At 40.5% G+C, this 23266-nt stretch overlaps 2 protein-coding genes across 4 annotated transcripts; one reads left to right on the forward strand and one right to left on the reverse strand.

Moving 5' to 3' along the window:
• Positions 1–648: 648 nt before the first annotated feature.
• Positions 649–3433, forward strand: C3H6orf120 (chromosome 3 C6orf120 homolog). Of its 3 annotated transcripts, none has more exons than XM_021527173.3 (2): positions 649–767; positions 2428–3433. In XM_021527173.3, exon 2 carries the CDS (start codon positions 2471–2473, stop codon positions 3026–3028), a length of 558 nt encoding a protein of 185 aa, XP_021382848.1. In that variant the 5' UTR covers positions 649–767; positions 2428–2470; the 3' UTR covers positions 3029–3433. The 3 variants fall into 3 exon arrangements, with proteins under 3 accessions (XP_021382848.1, XP_021382849.1, XP_077638227.1); XM_021527174.3 differs by lacking the exon at positions 649–767 and adding an exon at positions 855–1019; XM_077782101.1 differs by lacking the exon at positions 649–767 and adding an exon at positions 1057–1371.
• Positions 3434–4184: 751 nt separating this feature from the next.
• On the reverse strand, positions 4185–22755 carry PHF10 (PHD finger protein 10). Its single transcript, XM_021527177.3, is given in 13 exon segments — positions 4185–4412; positions 5659–5847; positions 6108–6216; positions 10765–10920; positions 13395–13548; positions 14985–15094; positions 16156–16305; positions 16412–16545; positions 17929–18012; positions 18826–18956; positions 19517–19623; positions 22164–22680; positions 22682–22755. Coding segments are annotated over 13 exon segments (2001 nt in total). The 3' UTR covers positions 4185–4326.
• Between the last annotated feature and the right edge of the window lie 511 nt (positions 22756–23266).

Here is a 23266-nt window from a genome sequence, read left to right on the forward strand (position 1 = left end):
AGCTCAGCCAAGTTAACTGCTGAAATCAGTGAGTATTCAAAAACAGTGTTGGGTTTATTTACTCTCTGTTGTACTGCTTTTCTGTTCTCTGACCTTACGTCAGCTTTATGGCAACAGTCAAACAAACTGTCACTAACCCACGGAGGGACGCCTGTCCTCCAGCAAACATCTCACATCCATCCTCAGTGCAGCTGAAGGGCGGCTTCTCTAATTTCAGGCTTTCGCGGTGAGAAGCGCTCCTCACGGTGCAGGGAGCCCTCCCCGTTCCGCGCTCGGCTTCCCTCCGTGCCCGGCCAGGCCCGCCCCTCCGCTCGCCCGCCCCTCCGCTCGCCCGCCCCTCCGCTCGCCCGCCCCTCCGCTCGCCCGCCCCTCCGCTCGCCCGCCCCTCCGCTCGCCCGCCGCGCTCTCGCGATACCGGGGGCGCGGCCGTGCCCGGGGCGGGGCGGGAGCACCCGGCGGTAGCGGCGGCGTTCGGGGGCGCCGTGGCGGCTCCGCCCGCGCCCCGCGACTCCCCCGCGCCGCCGCGGGCCGGGCCGGGCCGGGCCGGGCGCACCGAGCGGTTCCCGGGGGAGTGGCGTTCCGCCCCGCGGGCCGGCTGCTCGGCGCCGGCTCCCTCGGCCGCCGCGCTGCCCCGGTCCCGCCCCGGGGAGGGGCTTTGCCGCGGCGCCCCGGCTGCGCTGCGCTGCCGCACGTCCGCGGAGTCCCCGCTGCTCTTCCTCTCCGTGGCTGCGGCCTTGCCGGAGCCGGAGCCCCGCGGCAGGTCGGAGGTGAGCCGTGCCCCAGCCCCCGGCCGGCGGGGCGACGCTGGGCCCGGCCCGGCCGCCCGGCGGGAGCGGCGCGGAGTCGCCCGCTTGCCCCGGGGCCGCCGCCGCCGCCCCGGCGGGGGTCCCGCCTGCGGGGAGGCGGGGGCGAGCCGTGGCGGGCAGAGCTGCTCGTTCGTGGCTCTGTCCAAGGTCTCTTGGAATCGCTTCTCCTCCTGAGCGCTGTGCCAGCGCCACGACGCTTTCGTTCTTCCCTAGGTAACTTTAATTATTTGACGGTCAGATATGGAGCTCCTCCTGTGGCTCTGCTCGGCTTTTTCATCACTACTTCGATGTACAAGCGACAGAGTCAGCTCCCTCCTACGGTCGAGACAAAAGACTGTTTTTTCCTGTGGCTGTTGAGGGAGTTCTGTCAGTCTGGCAGGTTCAGCGAATGCTGCACCTCGTTCTTTTATGCTGTCATTGCAGAATTGTGACCTTGCATTAGAGAAGGCTCTGGGGCAGAAAACGTCGAACTACAGAAACAGTTGGGCATTTTTTTTCTCATTTTTAATTCCCTGGATCTGTTCAATTGTAGAACTTCTAACATTTAACTGCCATCTCAGTGGAGGTAATGCAGTTCGTTTTGATGCTAGCAGGGTACAAAACGAGTTACAGGCAGCTTTCTGGTTTCAGATAATTGCAGTGTCTTTATGGAAGGAATGAGGGTTTGAGAATCTTCCTCTTAAACATGAAGGTGTTCAGGCTTGTGGCTCCTGTGATTTGCATGTCAAACTCGGTCAGCTGTATACTTTGGAAGCCTTCAGCAATGTTTGGAAGTTGCTGCTTTGCACTGTGCGGCTGTTCAGAAGGCTGGAGTGTGGCAGGCATGCTCAGGTTGCCCGACTGGGAGTGTGCAGCAAAAAGGGAATAGGCTGTAAGAGCCTTGATCTTGCAGCAGTCCTTTCCATCTTCCCCTTGTCTCAGTACGTTTAGCCTTATCTTTTGTATGCAAGTGCTGTAAAGAGCTGTGTTTGTACTGTAACAAAATCTTCTGGAAAGTAAATGCATTTTTTTCAGGGCAAATGTGCCAAATTTGGTCCTAGAAACAAGCCATACATCAGGATCATAAATTAACGTATTACCTCATTAGATAATTTGGGTTTTTTTCTAACTCCTTCCCAATGCAAGCTGGAATGCCTACTGCTTCAAGTACACATCCAGATTTGCATCTTCACTGTCTTTTTGAGAGGATGAGGATGGGAGAACAAATAGGACACTCTACGCACCTCATATAAAATTAAGCATCTTCAAGCATGCAAAAGTCTTCCTTTCCTTACTATTTTTTGGAGTTTTTTTAAGTGAAGCCAGAATCGTTATTGGGTTTCATCCCTTCTGGGTATCTGTCAAGTTTTGCATGCATGCATGCATGCAGGTAGAAACTAAAGTCTCTATGTCAGTTCTGTTGAAAGAATACACTACCTCAATTTCTGTTTAACTTTTGGAAGTTTTACTCTGACAAAGTTCTGAATCTTAGCACTGGTTTCTGTGACAATTAAAAAATACATATTAATGAACACAAAGTTAAATTTGTATGGACTAGAGAAGATTTATAAGAATTATCAAATTAAAAAAAATAGATTACTTCCAAGATACTAAAATTTTAATTTTGTTTTATATTCATAAGGTAGCACACGGATACAGGAAGAATCCAAATACAACTGAAGACCATGGCAACACACTGGAGAAGAATCCTGACAGTATTTGTGACAGCTCAAGTACTATTTGTGGTAAATGCCTTTGAGGAGGAGGACATACCGGAGGAATGGATTCTTCTTCATGTTGTCCAAGGTCAGATTGGAGCAGGAAACTACAGCTATTTGAGACTAAATCATGAAGGAAAGATCGTTCTTCAGATGCGGAGTTTAAAAGGTGATGCAGACTTGTACGTGTCTGATGTGACACTTCACCCCAGCTTTGATGAGTACGAGCTACAGTCTGTGACTTGTGGCCAGGACATCGTCCACGTGCCTGCACACTTCCGCCGCCCTGTGGGAATAGGGATTTATGGCCACCCCTCTCACCTGGAAAGCGAGTTTGAAATGAAGGTGTACTATGATCGAACAGTTGTACAGTACCCATTTGGTGAGGCTTCTTATAACCCTGAGGAGATGGAGGCAAACCAGAAATACTCACAGTCTACAGAAGATGAATCTCAGGATGAGGAGTCTGTTTTCTGGACTATACTTATTGGAATCTTGAAATTAATACTTGAAATCCTTTTTTAAATTGATACACACTGGACTTAAGTCACACTTCATCCTGTGAAATTGGTATGAATGACTTGCTCTAATAATTAATACTATGTTTCCTGAAGAGATATTCAGGTTACATTTTCTAAACCAGAAAGGAAGTGGGGAGAAAAAGCCATATTTAATTTTATATTGTAAATCCTCCCCAATATGTAAAATGAGCAGCCAGCACAGTATTTGCAGTGCTTTTCAGAGATCAGGGCTTAAAAATGAATGTATAGTTGGGATCTTGTTAAATTCACTTAAAATAGGTGCTTAGGAAAATCAATTCCAATTCAGTATTTTCTATTGTTTTTATAAAGAAAAATGAATAAACTACTGCACTTCAGTCCCCCTCTCAATTTAGAGCATATTTAAAAATAAAACCTGCTTCTTTTCTGAGCAAGCCTATCCAGTAAACTGATCAGCAACGTGGTTTGTGTATTCATGAAGTTGAGTAGCGTAGGGTGAAGGAAGGAGAAATCAATCACCTAAGGGTGATGGTGTGTATTTTGACTGTGTGTGCACTACATCACATCAGCCATCTGTCAAACAGAGGCTGGTCCAGTCACTCATCACCACTACTAATCCATGACCTGAATCAAGTGCATGTTGCTTCATTGCTATTACTGCAGGGAGAGGGAGCCTTCAGCTGTTGTTACTTGTCAGTATGACATTTTCATCTCATAAAAACCAACACAGCATATAGGTATCTCAAACTTGAGAGGTGCTTTCTTACACTTCTCTTGATAGCTTTTTGTGATTGATTTTGTTCTTCAAGCACATATTTATGAATAACTCATTAGCTTGCACAGAAAATTTCTGCTGAAAGGGATTTTCAGTGTACTGTTAGGTCATCTCATGCCCACTCTTCCTTAGAAGTTACTTTTACCAGGAATACTTTTTGCTTTGGTTGAGTATTTCAGAATAACCAGCTGCTATGCAAATAAAGTACAGTACATTGCTCTGTAATTTTCTTTTCACAGAGCTTACTGATATGTACACTGAGATAAAGAAGTATGTGGCTATAATTTTATACAAATGCATGTATAATTTAAATTTGATTACTGAAAGACTTCTCTTTTTCAAGTGGGAATTTGGCTTGCCTCTCTCAACACCTGACAGGACATTAGTAACTTGTATCACAAAGAAATCACTATATAGACAAAGTTTATTCAGCAAAAAGAAAAAAAAAAGTGGTATTGCTCCTCTTATAGAGTGGTTGATTAAATAGCACCAGAGTATCACTTTAATTTGTGCAGTTAAGTTTTGGACAGCAAGTTTTTAGGACTTTCTTAGCCCTCCTTGCTGTTTTTCCCCCTTCTTCCTCCTCTTCTGGGTACAGGAGGGTCTTTCTGACAACAATCACAAATCCAGCGACCTAAGAAAAGAAAGTTATCAATTATTGGGAAACTGAGTTGGTTACTCTCTTATCTATTTAGGCAGCCCTTCACCTGTCTGGTAGGTGCTTATCTATTTGCAGTATTTCCTTTAATGCGAACAACCAATGCTTTTAAAATTGAGCATCTTTTCTATAAAGCAGCATACACAATTCACACTCATTATGCGTAACCACTAGCTACACCAATCTTCATGGACCTCAAGAATGCCAGCACTACAAGGAGGTGGTTATTAGGTAAGAGCTTTACAAACAATACTCAAGTTTGCCAGTCATATTTTCAGATGAAAAACTACAGTTCAAGGTCATGAAGTTACACAGAGCAGAAATGAATGGCAGTTGGGGAAGCATTTAACTTTTTATTACAACAGCTGGAATCAAAGGCTGTTTTGGTAATTTTGTAGTTTTGTAGATGTATAATCTATTTTGAGTGTTTTCTTAGGTCAGCCTTAAAGTGAAATCAGTCACAGAACCTGTGCAAAAGTGACACTAGCTCCAGTGCTTCCCAAAATGGGGCAGTAGAGTGCCCCAGGGCACTTAAGTACTGTCCAGGGAATACTGCCACTGAATACCTATTCATGAACTTACCATGGACTTAGAAATACATGCAAAGCAACAGTACCACCTGTTATTTTCTTTCTACTGCCCTGAGTTGATGACATGAGTGACTAGCAATTTAAAGCTACTGGCTTGCCTGCCTACGTATGGAGGTACTTCTGTTGCAGTTTTGATGTTTAAGAATAAAAAAGGGAATGAAAGGGTTTAAAGAGATATTTACAAATATTAAATTGAGACAACTATTTCATTTAAAAGCTAAACCAGCACAATTAATGGGAAAGCTACACTCTAGCAATATGCAGCAATACAGTTTCTTTTACAGTTTTCTTCAATGAAAAGGGGTAATTATTGTCAGTATTCAGTGGATATGGAAGAAACATAGTTCTGAGTGAGCCTGACTGGATTATGCTGTAAAAGCCAATTATATTTCCTACAGAGGAATTGCAGGGTTTAACTGTGCACAACCAAATATATAGAAATAAAGCTGAGTAAAAAAATCAGGTCCTATAGTGTGAATGCTTTCCCATAGTGTTTCTTACTCTTACCCTTCACACTTGTTTTAAACTATTCTTTCAAAAGAGTATGTATTCATTCATTAGTTCACATATTAATTCTGAGAGTGAACCCAGGACTCAAAGGAAGTGGGAACAAGTAACTCTTACTTTATTACCTGAAGGGATAGCATCGAGCCCCACACAAAAAGTGTGATAACCACGGTCACATACATCACAGAACATCATTTCTTCTTCATGGTGAGGCTGCCCACATATAATGCACGTTTTACACTCCATACATTGCCATGGGTAAGTCTTAATCATAGCAACAAGCTCCGGGGTCATGTCAAGGCAAGAAGGGTGGCCTAGATTAAAACCAGTATTATTACTTTAATGCCTGAAATGAAATTTAAAATTAGTTAGACTGTGTGCTTTTACCAAACATGAAGCGTAGCTCACCTTCTGGTGAGATCCCAGAGCGTGAGCACAGAACACAAAAGAGAGATGGGGTTGTAACAAAGGACAATAAAGGCAACTGAATTCTTGCTACACATGGAGTACACTAAATATGTCCACAAACAGATCTGGATCCTTAGGAATCCACTTAGTGGATGCAGATACTCACCACTGTTGTCACACTGGGAGCAATGTATAAGAGCTTCAGGTTTTCCTTTCTTGTTGGACTCCTTACCCTTCAGACAAATTCCACATATAGCATTTGGAATGACCTTTGGCTGGAAGGGTAGAAGAGGGCTATAAATTCATTCCAGAAGAATTTACAGATTCAACAGGAAATGTCATCTATATCCTTAACTATTAAAATCAATGAACTATCTGTCAGGATGTGTGAACCCTGAAACACGTGACAATCACTGACAAGCAGCAGCACTGTAAAAAAATCACAGATTTAACTACATAAAATTTTGCATTTGTCATACATAGTAAGTTATATGTAAATCCAATTGGAGCAAAAGCACGTACTTGCCTCTTCCTATTTATTCATCAGCTAACATTCTCCTCATGGTAAACTAAATGTGACATAGGGTGAAAAACTTCAGGAAGTTTCTTCCAATAATATTTATGAACTTCTGTGTGGATTTCCTGTTTATAAAGGAATTTTTTTTTGCATTACATTTGTCCCTACATACAGAAAATTAATTATAAAAGCAATAAACTGGAGATTTACATTTTTATTTTTTTAAGTGAGCAACTAGAGTGTGTCCAGGTCCATGAGATCCATTTAAAGGGTAAGAGAAATAGCAGGCTGTTACAATGTGGAACATCTGCCTAGGTATTCTGTATGTCAACTCCACAATAACAGCTTCATCCTGATGAAGCCTGAGGAAGAAGTAAAACATTCCTACTTTCAGAAACATGGAAGTAGTTACATTGTTGAGCTTTTACTGCTACATAATGAAATTAATGAGAAATGCAGTCAAGAAATGTAGTACTCACTGATGTTAAACTGACTAGTGCCAGTTTCAAAAAACAATGTTGCTGCAAAGACGCAGCTAGCAGAGTGAGCTGAAGTCTCTAAACAGCTTTTCAGTAAGAATACCAGTAAGTCAACTACCAACCACTCACAGAGAGAAGAATGAGGTTTAATTCTAAAACAAATTTAAAAAGTGAAAACACAAATAAAAATAAATACAATTACAAAGATCTTTTGCAATACAACTTATCTTTAAGTGTGTTCATTTCCCCAGCCAGTTTTTGATAGCACCTAGCAAGGTAATTAGTATCCTGACTAGTTTTTAAAGTATCAGGATGCATTGTTTTAAGTTTTCTGAAGTTTTCAATGTACTTTTTATGTCAAAGCATTGCTACAGCCTGCTTCAAAATTGTTCAGTCTATGGAGTTTTATTCAAGAAGGCAAAACACCACACCATATATTTGTAGGTAACTTCCTTTAAAAGATGACAGAGGCATTCATAGACATTTTTTTGCTTATTTATTTTAAAAAAGCGAAGTCAACCTGGTTTATACATAAATATAATAAAACAGTAAAAGAAGTCTAACACACAAACATCTCTACAAAATAATAAATATAATGGAAGCAAAACCACACATAACCTCTTTTACTGTTAACTATACTACGTGTCCTACATGTATACCTTTATACCCTGCTCCTCCCAACAAAAGTGGCACATGCTTAAACCTTGTCAGTGTGGCAGCATTTACCCTTCCATTGTTTAGGCAATTTTTTTATTTTTAAATTGTATTATAATCTAAGAAACCAAGCCTTTCTAGAATAGCAAGCAAACTTTTCTAATTGGACTTCTGGCTTGTTACATATTTGTATTTTAATATACAACAGCACACTCCCCAGTACTCCAGCCAAAGTAAGCTGCTTTTTGGACACATCTAAGTGTTACAGGTGTGTGCAGTTCACATTCTGATACACATAACTCTCCAGGTAGGCATTGCTACAGATGCATTTATTAACAATGCTTCAATCTATTCTTAGTTCACTAACCTGTATTCATTAGAAACTGTGCATATTATGGGAGGGTGAGAATCACAGCCTTTTAAGAATTAAGTTCCAACAGTATGGAAGTATTTTTACAGAAACAAAAAAAAATTTTAAAAATCCAGACTATTCACATTTAATCCAGTTCCATTCTACCACCATAAATAGCTTTTAGAAATGCTATTAAAAAATCTGTCAATTCCAAATGGGAAGTCACAATACCCCACCTCATTAGGAGTAAAATTTTGCGTTCTATATCCCCATCTCATTGGGATAAGGTATGAGAGAAAATGAATGCAGGGTCAAAATGATGACTGTGCTGTGTAGGTTTTCACTTCCATGCTGCTGTGCTGCAACTCTCAAAGTAAGCTTTCCAACTACACCATTTTTATAACATCCTATTCTGAATGCAAAGCATTACATTTTCATATACAGTGACCCAAAACAGAAGTGTTGCAAAATAAAGATACTCAACACATGTCAGTTTTATGTGCAAAAAAATCTCCTGTACTTTTAACAGTACCCTGTGTGTGCAATTGTAGCAGGCATACCTGCAGCAACAGACTCATTACTTGTAACATGACAAAATGTAAAACATACGGTAATCGTTCTTTGTTAAAGAACTGACAATAAAAAAGACTCCATATAAAATACAGTATTTTTTACTTGAAAATAACTCAGTGGAAATGTATGGAATCCTATAATACTCATAACATGGCTATACATATATATGCTGATGCCATAGCAATTATCCCTCAAGTTTAACTACATGTAACCAGAAGATTAGTGTCCTACAAAAATAGTCCAATATTGGAGAAAATATAGAACAAAAGTATTATAAAGATTTCACAGAGAAAATGTTTTGAATCAGTTAAGCCTTCGGCTCAAAGTGCCGTAACATGCAGGCACATATGGTAAGTATATTGTTATCTGGTGTTTTCATAGACTCACAAACAAGAATCATTCTGTCTTGCTAGTTAAAACAGCTCACGTAATTTGTCTTATTGCAGTATTTCAAACGTTCCCACAAACAAGAAAGCCAATCCTCTCACCCTCCTAACACATCATCACCACCCCGACTTAACAACAGCTGGATGGTTGATGCAGGCAATGTATGCTGATATTGTAAAGATGTGGCACTGTAAATTATAGTAAGACCTTGTTACTGATAGAATCGGTGATTTTGACCCAATAAGTAATTGCTGTGAGAATCCAATTTCAAAATGCAGTGCTGTATACTACTACCACTCTTCTACAATTTTAAGGTCAAACCAAAGTTCTGCTTCACCAGTTCTCTCTCTGTGCATTCATAAGGCCATTAGATAGATTCAACTAAAAAAACACTTGGGCATCTCACAGCTAAGTGAAGCTTCTGTAAACTAGTGGCACACAATTTCTAACGTCAAGTTAAACAAAGCTAAAGCAAAATTTCAGCCTTCATCTTTGTATTTCATGTTCATGGGAATACTGAAATGCATTCTATGTCTACAACTTCTTGCAAAATTACATATAAAAAAATATATATATATATGTGGTAACCACATTCTAAATCTACACAGTTCACACATTTCTTAATAAGTTCCTGAAAACAGAAAATGCAACTGGAGCTTGCTGTCTGTTATGAACTTGTACAGATACTGTATGTAGAGGAAATTTACCAAAGCTGTCCAATTGTTGCTAGAAATTAGCTTCTTATTGTAAGTTATATTTTATTTACTATTAACTTGGTAAACACAGATAGTAAATATTTATAAACATAACATGCAAGCCATCAACAGCTCACTTTAGCTGAGACAGATTCTCTGTATGTACAAACTTGTCACTGACAAAAATGTTCCCTGTCCCATAACTGTCAATAAGCATTCCTGACTGGCAAACACTCAACCCTACCTTAACTTAGTGTTTTCCCTCTTTATGGATCTATTCCTGCTCCCATCTAAGTCAATGGAAAATTCTCATTCCTCTCAGTGGAACAGGACTAGACAATTGCCTGCTTTAAATGTGTTACAGTTTATTCAGATCCTCTCTTAGTATGCAAAACAGTAGCATATAAACAATGCATGTCAAGTCCCACTTCCTCTGAAAAGTATTTTTATCATAATTATTGAAATTATTATATAGAAATACTGAAGACTGGGGTCTTAAGTTCGGCAGTCACTGCGTTATAGCTGAAATGTCTTCACATCCTCACCAAGTTTCTAGTTTAGATAAAAGCATATTGCCCACAAACATTACTACACAGTATGAACAACATAAAAAGCTATTTTCCAAATACTACTACAGGGGTTACATAGTGTTGCCTATACAGGTGTAGTAAGCTTTTTGTCTTCCATCCTATATATCATAACATTGCAGGATAAAAGGCTATATTTAAAATTAACGTTGTAACAATATGCTCAGCCATACAGCTGCACTTTATAGGACTGAGCTCTTGGTATGCTGCCATATAAAATAAAAAAAACGAGTAACAGAAGTGAATGCTAGCTTCAAACTGGGACATATTTCTGACTGCAATGTTAAAGCAGACAGAAAGATGCTGAGTTCCAATGATAAATCCACAGTGGATTTTTCTAGTGTTACTGCCTATGAATCTAAGAAGTTAACCCAATAGGAGGCCACTGTACAGCTAGGGTAAAGAAAAGCCCCACACGAAATATAAGCAAAAAGGAAATAAGGAAGCAAACAGATGGAGCACACAATAGGAGAACAGCTAGTGAAGTACAGCAAGCAGAAGTTCCACATTATCGAAAAAACCAAATACTTCAGAAAGAAGCTGGTGAGTAAAATTCAGTCAGGGGCTTTTTTCTTCTACCTTGTACCCAGGAACTGATTTGGGTAATACAGAACGTTTGGAACCATCTTTTCTTGGAGTAGCACTTTTGTCTCTTGTTTTTTGTCTTCCCTGAAAAGAATCCTCCTGGTTGTCTGTGGCGCAATCACCTTCAGATACATTGCCAGACGAATTGTCCTATAATAAAAATACCATAGCTATATTTTTTTTTTTTTTGGATAGACAGACAAGTCTTTCCTATGCCCCTCAGAGTCAACTAAAGTAAGAGAAGGATATGTCATTCCTTCTGCAAAAGCATGGGGTTTATCACAATCTAGAACACCTTTGCTCACAACATTAATCATCTGGTTTTTTCTGGTTTAAGAGACTGGCATCAGCAGCCATTTTTTTGCAGTTGGTCTTGGTACCAGAGCAGGGAGCACAACAGTGTAATTCTCTGAAGGGTTTACACTAGAAGTCAGCAAGAAATCAACTAAATGCAATACGCTGTTTACAACTTAAAGGGCCAGCAAAAAAAGTTAAGTGTCCTTGTCGTGCATTTAAAGGATACAAGGACTGCCATTAATTAAACAAGTGAAGGTTTTTTTTCTGCCACCCTCATCTACTGTTTTTGCCAGGAGCAATCTAAGTACTTAATTCGGACTGCAGCAGAAGAATGCCATCAACGGCAGAACACACTTCCATATTTAATACAGAACCAAACAACAGAATTTATTTTGCAGTAAAAGCTTTCTTTCTTTTTTTTCTTTTTGGAGGAATAAGGAGGCAAGAAAGAGGGGAAGAGGTTCAAAGATGGTGAGAGATCAATGTAGGCATAATTAAGAGCAGCAGCACAAGAATTTTCTCAGAAGAGTGTTAATAAAGGCTTCCAAAAAGCTCCAGAAGGAAGCAGTGTGATTACTCACATTTATTACAATAAAACCCAAGAGACCAAACAACAATGGTGCCCTACATTAAAACACACTCTGTAAAAACACAATAGTAATCAGCCTGTGCCTCAGGACCCAAAATAAAAACAGACAAAGGAGACACAAAGCAAATGGCAGAGTGTAACACAAAAACAGACTGAACTATGTGGCAACAAGAAATGGTATGTTTCACCAATATTTTAGGGGAAGGTTATTTAGCTCAGACCCACTGAAACACTACAGAAAATAAAACTGCTCCCAAGTCCAACAATGGAGCAGGGGGAGGTGTGAAAAAGCAGAAGTTATAAAACATATTGAGGGACTCACCAGGGAGATCTGACAAATGGTAGGTAGTCCAAATCAGACAGTGTTCCATCTCTGTGTTTTTTCTGAACTATATGCCCCCCTCAATGACTAACTTGCTAAGAACCCCTGCTCCCATAGCCAAAACTGCTTCACAGGAATCTGATTATAAATCTTCCGTGCTTCTCTACACTATGCAAACTTAGGAACATTTTTCCTTCTGCATTCTGTCACAAAATAAGATTTCTGAGCCTCTGTGAAAAATCAAAAGGATAGTCTGCTTGATCCAGTTACTTTACTTTACCATCAATGAGAACAGAAATCAGTGGAAAAAGAAACTGGGAAAAAAATGGTTAAAGACCAACTGACCAACTGTAAAAATGCTGAAGTGTGATTAAACCAAAAATTTGAGTTGAGATTTAGCATGCTATGTTCATATGATTTCTTCTTCTCAAAAAAAAAAAAAAAATGCAAGCAGAAACAGTGTATTAAACACCTCTCTCTCCTTTTGTTAATCTACAAGTTGACCTCATTTTTCCTTCAATTATAAGTATCTTACAAAATTCAAAGATAAATATTTACATGACAAAATTTAGAACTGTACATTCCCACTGTCAAACATCAATCACACTAGAAATTGCTAAATGCACTGTGACACTCCACTGTTGTTAAAATTAGGGTTAAACTTCTGGAAAGAGATTGTCACCAACATACAAACTGCACCAATAGACCATTGGTTCAGTTGTACTCAGCTAATTTAAATCTCAGCTGGCTCTTGAGCATTTAAAGTACTATCAAGGGACATAAGTGAAAGTTTCCCTTTAAGTTTCAGCTAGCAGTTAATTTTACATTTGCATAAGTGGAGAGAAAATAAATATATTTTAAAAGATGTATTGTAAAGTAAAAATACACAGTGCTTTTTACTTTCTGTTTAAATTGGAATGAAGCTACTGTTTCTATACTGAATACTTGCTGCTTCCACATCACAAAAAAAAAAAAAAAAGTTATGAGGTTATCAACACCTTTACTTTGGTGACAGATTCTGTGGGACTTCAAACAGCAAAATATACTGTGACCTGAACTACGATATTCATATTCCTCAGAAATGCCAGCAATTTCCCCTTGGGAAAAAGGCTATAATGAAGAGTTGCATTGGGAAGTTTCTTCAAAATTTCTTTAAACATAACAAAACAAAACAAACACAATAAAATTTTAAAAAGTGGAAGAAAAGGCCTGAAATGTCAAATATTTGTTCAATTTACTCTGAAAACAGACCAAAACCAGAAAGTAATGGAGAGCAATGTTATGAAATAAACAAAAGTACTAAAAAAACTCTTCCCTTCATTTTGCAAATGTTAAATAATTCTAAGAAACTCATTAAACTAACAAAAGTCAAGAAAAAGGATTTTTTTGTTCAAGAATACTTTCAGTTTGTCTCACCGAATTGCCTTTGGTTTTCCTTTTTTCATCACCTCGCCCTTCCTCTGCATCATCTGAATCTCCATCACTGTCCAGTGTAAGCAGCTCCGGATCCAAAGGGGGTTCATAAAGAGCTGTGTTTAATGGCAAGTAACGCAGCTCATCTGGAGAGTATCTGAAGTTAAATAAATAAAACCCATTCATTCATGTGTACTTTATGTGTACGTATTAAGTCACACAGTACAAAGGGACTTTAGAGAAACAGTCTCCTTTTTTCAGGCACATAAAAACATGCAGTTCTGAAAACAAAGGAAACCTACTAATTTCTCCTCCCAAATGTAATGCCATGCATAGCACCTGTCTTCTTGGTAGAGCAGATATTCATGGAACACAGGTGTATTTGCAAAGTTTTAACCAATCCATGTTACTATGCCCAAAAGACCATACACTTTGCTTATGAATGTACAGTGACCCATAATATGTGTACAATTCTAACCCAGGGCACACAGACATGTCCAAAGCAAAGTAAACAATACAGCTGTACAGCTGATTATTGAAAATGAAAAAATGCAAGAAAACAAGAAAATGTAATTTTGTATGAATGTAAAGATGTAATCTCACTGCTTATAGCCAGGTACCCATAATGTACCCTTTCTCTTTTCACCCTTAAAGACTAAGAAAAAAGTGGAAGTCCTCTTATTGCTGAGGACAACCACTGTAAGGAACAGGATACCATTTTGCTGCATATTATCAAAGGCCATGTCCTTCACTGAGATGGAAAAGCAGTTTCACTAGCAGCTTATAAGTGCAAAATAAACATAATATGAAGTAATTTTAATTCAACTGATTTAATAAAATTGAAGTGCTTCAGGAACATCCTGTAACATGCAAATTTGGGGTGAGCTGTATAAACACACACTGGAAGGAGCAAGGCACATACAGACAAAGTTTCCCTACAAAAAACTAAGCACATGTAGCATGAATATCATCTCTATTGTACAATAGTAAGACTTCAGGAAATCTTCAAATCTGTATGGCTTTTTAAACGGTAGCACACTGCTAGTAAAATCTTTAAATTTATGTCAACAGTCAAGTAATACATGTTTCATTAAATACAAAAGTCCATATTGCAATGCCTTTCTCTCTCACAAATCTAACACCAAAGTTACACCACAAGAGCAAACTTTTAAAAAGAGTTTCTAAAAATTCAAAGTAGAACAGCAAGACTGTCATACAGAAGACACATGATCACAAGCAAGGATAACAACAGTTTGATACAAAAGCATTAATTTTAGCATATGTGCAGAGGCAGATGGTAAGTAAACAGGAGGGTGGCAGGAGTGAAATCAATGTCCCTTTTTACTATGGTAAATATCTGAGCAGGCCAAATCTCAGGCAGTGCAATACATCAGCAGAAACAGTGCTCTTGCAGTCAGTACTGTTTTCTTGACACAAGCTGTCACACTGCGCATCTCTGAAGACTACTGAGTGTCTTAAATTAAAATTAATTTGAAACCTTAAAGCAAAGACAATGAAATGCTTTCCACCTGCTAGATGTAGACAAAAGAGATCAGTGCAACAGAATTGGCAGTTGGAATGCTTTTAAAATACCTTTTGTAGTACTCCTGGAACTGGCCGGGTATGAGAGCCACTGGATAAGGACTAACCTTTGTTCTCTCTGTAGGCAAGACTTTGTATTTTCCTTGAGGCACCTGGATAATCTGCATTGTTTAATATAAAACAATTACATTTTTGTTTCACATACAAACAGTTGAGCCTTCCTCACCAAATACTCCTCCAAGTATTTTTTTAACTTGCCAGTTTTACAGAATTTGAACAGCTACCTGAGTTCTCCCACGAGAATGCACTAAAATTCTAAGAGATCCAAAAACAGTATCATGGATTAAATCCAATCCCTAAGTATCTAGAGGACTGAACAAAGATTAGGTAAATCCCCTTTAAATAGTACACTATGAAAAATAATATTGAAATTAGAATCTGGCAATTGACACAGTAAACATTAACCTTTGTGACTGACTTTAGAGTAGTAAGAACATGTCCATCTAATTCTGAAATCAGACTGTACTATTAAAAAAAAATCCATTAATAATATAAATACAGAATACAATGCAAAGAAGAAGCTTACATAAGCCTTCCTTCTCTTAGAAGGAAATAGAATTATCCACCATCTTGTCTCTAACATGGTCAATACCAGGAAAATGAGAACTTTCCATAATTGTTTGCCATGTAACAATTTGCAAAGAAAATTTTTGCTTTACAGCCTGTATAGAAGCAGAACAGCACTGCTTCAAAATGCCAGATAATATTTTTTTAATCAAGCACAGAGGCATGTAACATATGCAATAAAAATATAATAAAACACCTAACAAAAAACAAGGGCATAATATTGACAGGCAGCACACTTTTAGATGTAAAATAGTTTTCTTTTTTACTTCAGGTATTGTCAGGCAAAATTTTGGAGGTATTCATAAGAAGAATTAGCCATTTATATGAATAAACAACAGTCTTAGTTTTATGCTACTATTACCAAATAAAGATATGATAACAAAATTAAACTGAGATTTTTAGAGCTTCCTGAGATAAGTATTTTAAAGTTTAAAAAGTCTGCAGGTAAAATATATTTGAGATTATTATTTTTAGCAGTATTACCCATTAATCACCCCCCCCCCCGAAAATAGTTAAAATGGTAACAAAACCAACTTCACTAAAACAAGCAAGAAGCTTCTTCCTCACAACTAGTAAGAAATTTAAATCTGCCTACATGTGTCTGTAAATCAAAATAGGCTCTTCTTTCTTCCATCCGCTCTCGGTTTAAATTGCTGTTGAATTCTGCAGCTTTCTTGGCAGCTTTTTTAATATATTCTGGAACTTTACTGGCTTCTACTTTCTGTGTGTTCTGCTGCTGCATTTGCTGGAATAAAAACAATTATTTTGATTCACATACATTTCAGTATCAGTTCAGTAAAAACCTGTTCTCACACTCCTACTGCATGTTCACTTAAATGGTAATTACTTACAGAATACTCTTTGTAATGATCTGTTATTCGCTGCCGTTCTTTCTCTTGCAGGATAACAGAATACTCAGCATGTTTGGCAGGGTATTCTTTAATCATAAGATCAATTACTTCATCACTGCGCAAAGCTGTTAGACCTAAAATAAATAAAGTAATAATGATGCTATCTAGAAAAAGTAACTGCAGGTTATTTATATCTCACAATGACCAACTCAAAGTTTTTGAGTAGCTAAAGAAAACAACCTGCTGTGCACAATGCTTTTCCTTCTCAAGTAGCAGTGAACTCGTGCCATTTAGCTTTCAAGGCTGACTAGGAGTTTGCTTGTACCAAAGGCTCCTGACATTACTTACAGCTTCAGACCCCTTCACATTGACTCAATCACCTACTTAAACTCAATGGTGAGGCAGAACTTCTGTTCTAGATGGGACCTCCTGTACTGTTAGTTTCAGTTTCCATTGCTGGTCAAGTTTCATTCCCCTGCAGAACCTTTATTGAAATTAAGAGGTTTACATAAAGTCTCTATACAAATCAGGGAAGAATCATTAGAAGAGCAGTTCAGAGCAGCAAACTGCATAGAGACTCCTGACTCCCAATTAAAGCATTTCAAGTTCAGAAGCCAGAATGCCTCAGTTTGCAGCTACAGTGCAGATATCCTCCCCTGAAGCAGACAGTAGCATGGAATGATTTATGTCACTACCTGACATAACTACCCATTACTGACTTTAACTATAATTTTAAAAACTGGGATAGTTAGCAGACATCTCTGTTGGATATATGAGGCAGAATGTAACATTTTACCTCTACATACAAGAATTAGATACAGTTCTCTCATTAGACAGCTCATAGGTGAGAAATAAAGGTGCTTTACTAAAGATTGTTAGCACATAAAATAACATTACATTTTTATAGACCCATGATACACAGAAAAAAAAACATGGCAAGCATAATTTAAACTCTAACATGTCCAAATTACATCTATCAGAACAGTAAAAAATAAAGCCCTTTCAATATAATATAAGAAATTACATCAATCCATTTCAAGTATATTCAAGTGTCTTAAAATACACTCTTCTAATTTCTAACATAGAAGCTGAACTATTTAATATGCACTGATGTTTGCTGGCCTCCAATGCAATGCAGAAAAATAAGTTAATGCATATGAAGACACCCTGTACGTATATACCACTATGCACATACGTACATGTAATGTATTTATATGAGACCACACAATTATGGTGGTCTCTTTTCTAAGAGAAAAAGATTCTAAAAGTTAATTTAGAATATAGCAAAATCCCCCCTAAGTAATTAGAATAGATCCAAAATATGTATGTTAATAACAAATCTGGAATATTGATACGTCATGGCAAATTTACGAAGCCAATAATAAACCAGTTTTAATTTCAGGATTTATGTTTCCAGTTGAAAGGGATGCAATTCTTCTCTACCAAACTGAAACCCCATTTTCAGAGTGCCATACTTTTTATAGTAGATTAAGAAATATAACAGTTTGTTTTCTTACCTAGTGTGCATTGAGTCTCTGTGATAACATTTAGTTCTCTAAGGTAGAGTTTCTCCTTGTGAGATAAATCTCGCCTTTCTAAATCTCAAATAAAAACCAAAAATAAAAATGTGTGCAGTAACTGAAACTCCCCTATAAACACTGTTGAAGTATTTCAACAGTTTTGTTTCCAGGCAGCTAGAGCCTATATTATACTGCTATTCCAAGAAATATGACAACTTTATAAATTAATTTTAAATTTAACAAACAATGTAGGGACATGGTAAATTTTCTTGCTCTACAGTAGGTCAAGTTATGATTTATAGAAAAACTAAAGAAACCTGATGTATAAGTTCAGATGAAGAAAATATTACCAGGCACTGTAAGTGCAATATTTTTAATTTTACCACGACTTTTAAAATTAATTTCTCCAACAAATGAGCCAGATTTGACAATTCTGAATAATGGAGGCTTAAATACTAGAACCTCCACAAATATCTTTAATATTTTTCCAAAGTGTAGGAATGTTGCCACAATTCAGGAAACAGAATACAAAGACCCAGTTATATAGTAAGAAACCATCAACAAATCACTAAAAATAAAATTGACATCAGTTTTCAACTGATGATCTAACCCCCAACAGTATTTAGTATTTACTGATCTAACCCTCAAATCAGACTTTTTTGCAAAGTTTGCAAATTTTCAGTGGCAACACCACAAAGTCTTATATTATTCTTAAAACCAGTGGATACATTATATTTCCAGTAATGAAAATATGAAGTACAAGTATAACCCAGTTCTGCTTTTCCTGGTTCTTTTTTTTAACAGCTAGCTCATCCTATAACCAAAGAAGTACAGACTACATCCAAACTGTTTAGGAACACAAGCTTTTAGAAGAAAAACCTTAAAAATAAATACCTGGGTATTTTCTTTTAAAGGAAGTCACACCTAAATATTCACTGACTTGCTCCTGAAGCATATAGTATTCTCCAGTTTCATCAGGTGGCCATTTGTATTCTATCAAATTTTCAGCAGGAAAGTAACTATACCTAAACATAAGAACAATGTTACAACAAATCAAAACAATCCTTAATAATACTACTCACATCTCTTGACATTCAGTAATTCCTATTTATATGTCAATGAACGGTAACTACAAAGTTGGACAAGCACTTCAAAACACTGCATCCTGTTAACATTTTAAAAGCCACTTTTTTATACCCAACCTCACACATCTTTTTCTAAAGCATCATTTATCAACATGCTAAGGGACAGAATCCAAAGAAACTGACAGCCATCGTAAAGGAGATGACACCAGGAAAAGCAACTACTACAAAGTCAAAACTCATTCAAGTATGTAATGTCATAAAAACATGTAAACTGTGCTTCTGATTGTAAATCAGATGCAACACTTTTTTGGCACTCTAAAATAAAATGCCTTAAAATATGCTGGGAGCAATAGACATCTAGCTATTTATAGGACATCACCTCAACTTGTAAAGAGGTATGAAGAATACACAATTAATGAATAAAGAGCTAATAATTAAGCATGCTGAACAATAAAGTCAGACTTGCAATAAAAAGTGGGAATTGTGAAAAACAGCATTACCCAAGGTCTTGACTGGAAGTTTCACAGCTCCGAGAACTGTCCCCTGAGCCCATACGCCGTCTTTTGGATGGCTGGCTCCCATCATTGGAATTTTCTTCTGTGTCATCCTGAAAGGACAATAAATATTAAAAAAATTAGACTACTCCAAAGATAATGTAAAACAACATAAACATTGTCAGGCAATCTAGAATTTAAATATACTTGAACTGCTAAGCCATTTTATGACAGTCTGAAACAACTCAGTCCACATAAATTATTCTTTGTTATAAACTATCTGCATGACATATGGTAGCCCAGTAGAACTGGGCAGCTTCTCACCTGTGGCATAGGCAGAGTTCTGAATAGATAGAGCTGTAGCTCTGACCACCAAGTTCATAATTCCTGATGTAAACATCTTCTTACACTTGATCAGACTAGCACTCTACACCAAAATAAAGTGCAAAACAAAAACGCCAATTCCTTGCTCAGAGCTGATGCTTACAAAATCAGGGAAAATATTACTGAAAGCAACACAGGAGTTTATAAGTATACAGTTAAAATAAAAGGAATGGTATACAGTTTACAAAAAATATTATTACAAACAAGTAGCAAAGATTTGTGTCTTGAGATGAAAAAATATATGGAAGAAAAAACCCAACTTGGTATTACAACAGATACAGAAGAGAACAAGGCTCTTACAAGGAAACATTCAGACAGGTGTCACTATTCAGTTTTCATGTGATCAATATAATGAAAGGGAATAAAGAACGAAGAGGAGAAAAAAAAGACCAAAGCAAAACAAAGAGTTCTGTAAAATCTAGAAGACAGTGACTCAGTTGATGCTGAGTTTTTCACTGCTTTGTTGTCGCAGAATGCTGTACAGCCTCTACCTGCAATCATCAACAATCTCAAAGCATTTATTGACCAACCGTGTCTGATAATAATTGAAATACAGAAAGCAGAAATCTTTGTGAATTGCCCACCGTGATCAGTAGTTGAGTCAATAACAAAACAGTTCTTTAAGTAATTGAACTTCTAAAGTGGAGCAGAGTGAGAGAATCAATTTCATAACTTCTGTGAAAAGTAAGAAAGAGGAATTAACCTGTCAGAAATAAATGGATCAAGACTAACTATACTTACTTATTTTAAAATGACAACAGTGATTATTAGGTCTACCTTTGCTAATGTCTTTCATTCTAGTATGTTTTACTTAACATATGACTTGAAGTATCAATTTAAAAATATTCCAGTAAACAAGAATACATTACTTTTAAGTAATGTAAGCAACATTTCACAATGTTATGATCAAGACAGGCCACAGACAAAAACCTATTGTCTCCTGTATTTTTGGCTTTTTTTTTTTTTGCTTTTCTGCAATTTTTTACAAATAGTTTTCTTCCTCTTTAAGGAGCAAGAACATCTTTCACACAGTAATAAAAACTGAAAAGCAAAATTTAATGACACTGTTTTGTTAGTGCAGCCATCCTTAAAAAAAAGCAGCATGCAGCATCTCCACTCACACTACCAGTTATGTCACTTTGTAGTATTGCTGAAAATACCCTGTGTGAACTTAGAAGAAGCAGCAGCCCCCAGTCAAAACAATATTGCATTAGAGTGTTTTGTGACATAGCTGTCTAGTCAGTAGTTCATTCCTACTTCCCACAAGAATACTAGTGCACTCCAAATATTTTTAACTGCTAGACAAACACCTGAACAGGGCAAAAGCAACCCTTTGGTATATCAAAACTTCCAAGGGACTTCAAAACATCATTAAAAGATCTCAACCTGACAGTTTGGTGGAAGTGTCTGATATTAGTTTCTTCTTTCACTTTGTAATTTTCATACTCAGTACTGTTACAAAGTATGAGTCTCCATAATACAGAGAGATCAGTGCTCTCCATTTCCACATTTGCTTCCCTCAGTGCTTAAAATTTCACGAAATTCAATCACACAAGTTCAGTTTGTTGGAGACAACTTAGTATATGAAGTGAAAACATCTGCAATCTAAAGGCACAATGCTGCTCAACCACCTTTACTGTTCAAAAACAGAAAAAAGGGATAGCTCCGTGGCTCTCTTTACATGAAAAGTCAAACACTGTCCAAAAAAGCCCCTTGAAAACGCATGTTTCTGTAAAAAGCTTGTTAGTCCTTTCAAAACATGGTGACGTTACAAACTTCTGGTACGCCTGTCACTGTAAGATCGACGTAGCGCTGCTTTATTAAGCGATAGAGAAGCCTGAACTAGCACAGACGCGTTTCACAGGGCGACTGCCAATCTGCGCCAGGAGTCTTTGGCGCCACAAGTGCCCGCGGTGCCCGGGATGCGCGGGAGCAGCCGGCCGGGCCAACGCGGAACTGCCCGCGGCCAGACCCAAACTTTCCCTGCTGCGGCGCTGCTGCGGTGAGGACTCAGCCGCCCCCGGGAGGACGCCGAGGGACTTTTGGGAAGGAGGACGGCCCGGACCAGCCGGCCGCAGACCAGCGCTCAAAGTTCTGCGCAGGGCGCGGGAGGCCGCCCGCCGCCGCCCGGCTCCCGCAGCGGGCGGGAGGTGAGCCCGGGGCGGCCGGGTCGGGTGAGGGGCGCGGGTCAGGGCGCGGGGGCCGCGCGAGGCCTCCCGCCGAGGCGGCTGTCGCGCCGCAGCTCGCGGCCGCCGCCAACCGCTCTCACCTTGAGGGACTGCGCGCCGGGCGTGGCCGGGTCGCTGTCGCAGAGGCGCGGGGACAGCACGGCCGCCATGGCCGCCGCCGGCTGGGCCAACAGGAGCGACGCCGCCGCTGCCGCGCGACCGGGCCTCGCGCCGCGCCCGCCGGCCCCACCCCCCCGCGCCCTGCGGGGAGCGGCAGCGGCCCCTACCGGCCAGCGCCCGCACGGGCGCGGCGGCTCCTGCTCCGCCCCCCTCCGGGCAGCCCGCGGCGACCCCGGCCCGCGCCGCCGGACCGGCACCCGCACCGACCCGGCGCCGCCCCGCGGGACAGGCGCGGGGGATCCGTCGCCGCCGGTGCTGCCGCCGCCGCCGCGCCCTTCTCCTCCTCCTGCCGCCGCCGCTCGGGCGGCCGCGCGGCCCGGCCGCGAGCGCGGAGCCGAGCCGCCGCGGTAGCGCTTGGGCAGCAGCGCGGCACGGAGGGGCAGCATCCCCCCGGCGGCGTGGTCAGCGCCGAGCGCGGGAGCTGGCGCCCAGCAGGGCCGGGCTGCTCCGCTCCGCCGGCAGGCTCCCGTCTCCGGGAACGTCAGCCGGGGACGAGCTACGTTTGTGAACCATCAGCCCCCGCAGGAGGGGGGTTCGGGGGGCGGGGGGCGCACTCGGAGGAGCCGCCACGAGCGCGCTCGCCCCTGCGACGGAGGGAGGGCGTGTGCGGCCGCTCCCCGCCGCTGCGCGGTCGCGCCGAGCCCGCCGCGCGCCGGGCCGCGCCGCCCCCCGGTGCCGGTGCCGCCGGTACGCGCGGGCGGAGCTGAAGCGGGGCCCTCCCTGCCCGCCACGGGAACGACCCTCGTCCCGGGGACCGCGGCGGCGCGCGCGCCCGCCCGCAGCCGGGCCCCGCGGGCGCGCGCGGCCCCGCGCCGGCGAACAAAGCGCACGGCCGCGCCCCAGCCCCGGCACCGCCCCCGGCCGGGGCGCCCCTGGCCCCGCGTGTGCGCCCACCCGCGGCCCGGGCTGCTCACCGCCCCTCGGGGTTTGCCCGGCCGCGGCTCCAAAGCGCTCAGACCCAAGCTGGCCACGGGCCGGTGGGAAGCACCGCCGCCCCGTCCGCGTTTGTTTTCAGCTCCCAACA

Source organism: Lonchura striata, chromosome 3, assembly GCF_046129695.1.
Source record: "Lonchura striata isolate bLonStr1 chromosome 3, bLonStr1.mat, whole genome shotgun sequence".
Lineage (NCBI taxonomy): Eukaryota > Metazoa > Chordata > Aves > Passeriformes > Estrildidae > Lonchura > Lonchura striata.

What these genes read in the sequence shown, in the direction of transcription:
- C3H6orf120 (XM_021527173.3), top strand. Translation starts at nt 2,471, where the DNA reads ATGGCAACACACTGGAGAAGAATCCTGACAGTATTTGTGACAGCTCAA.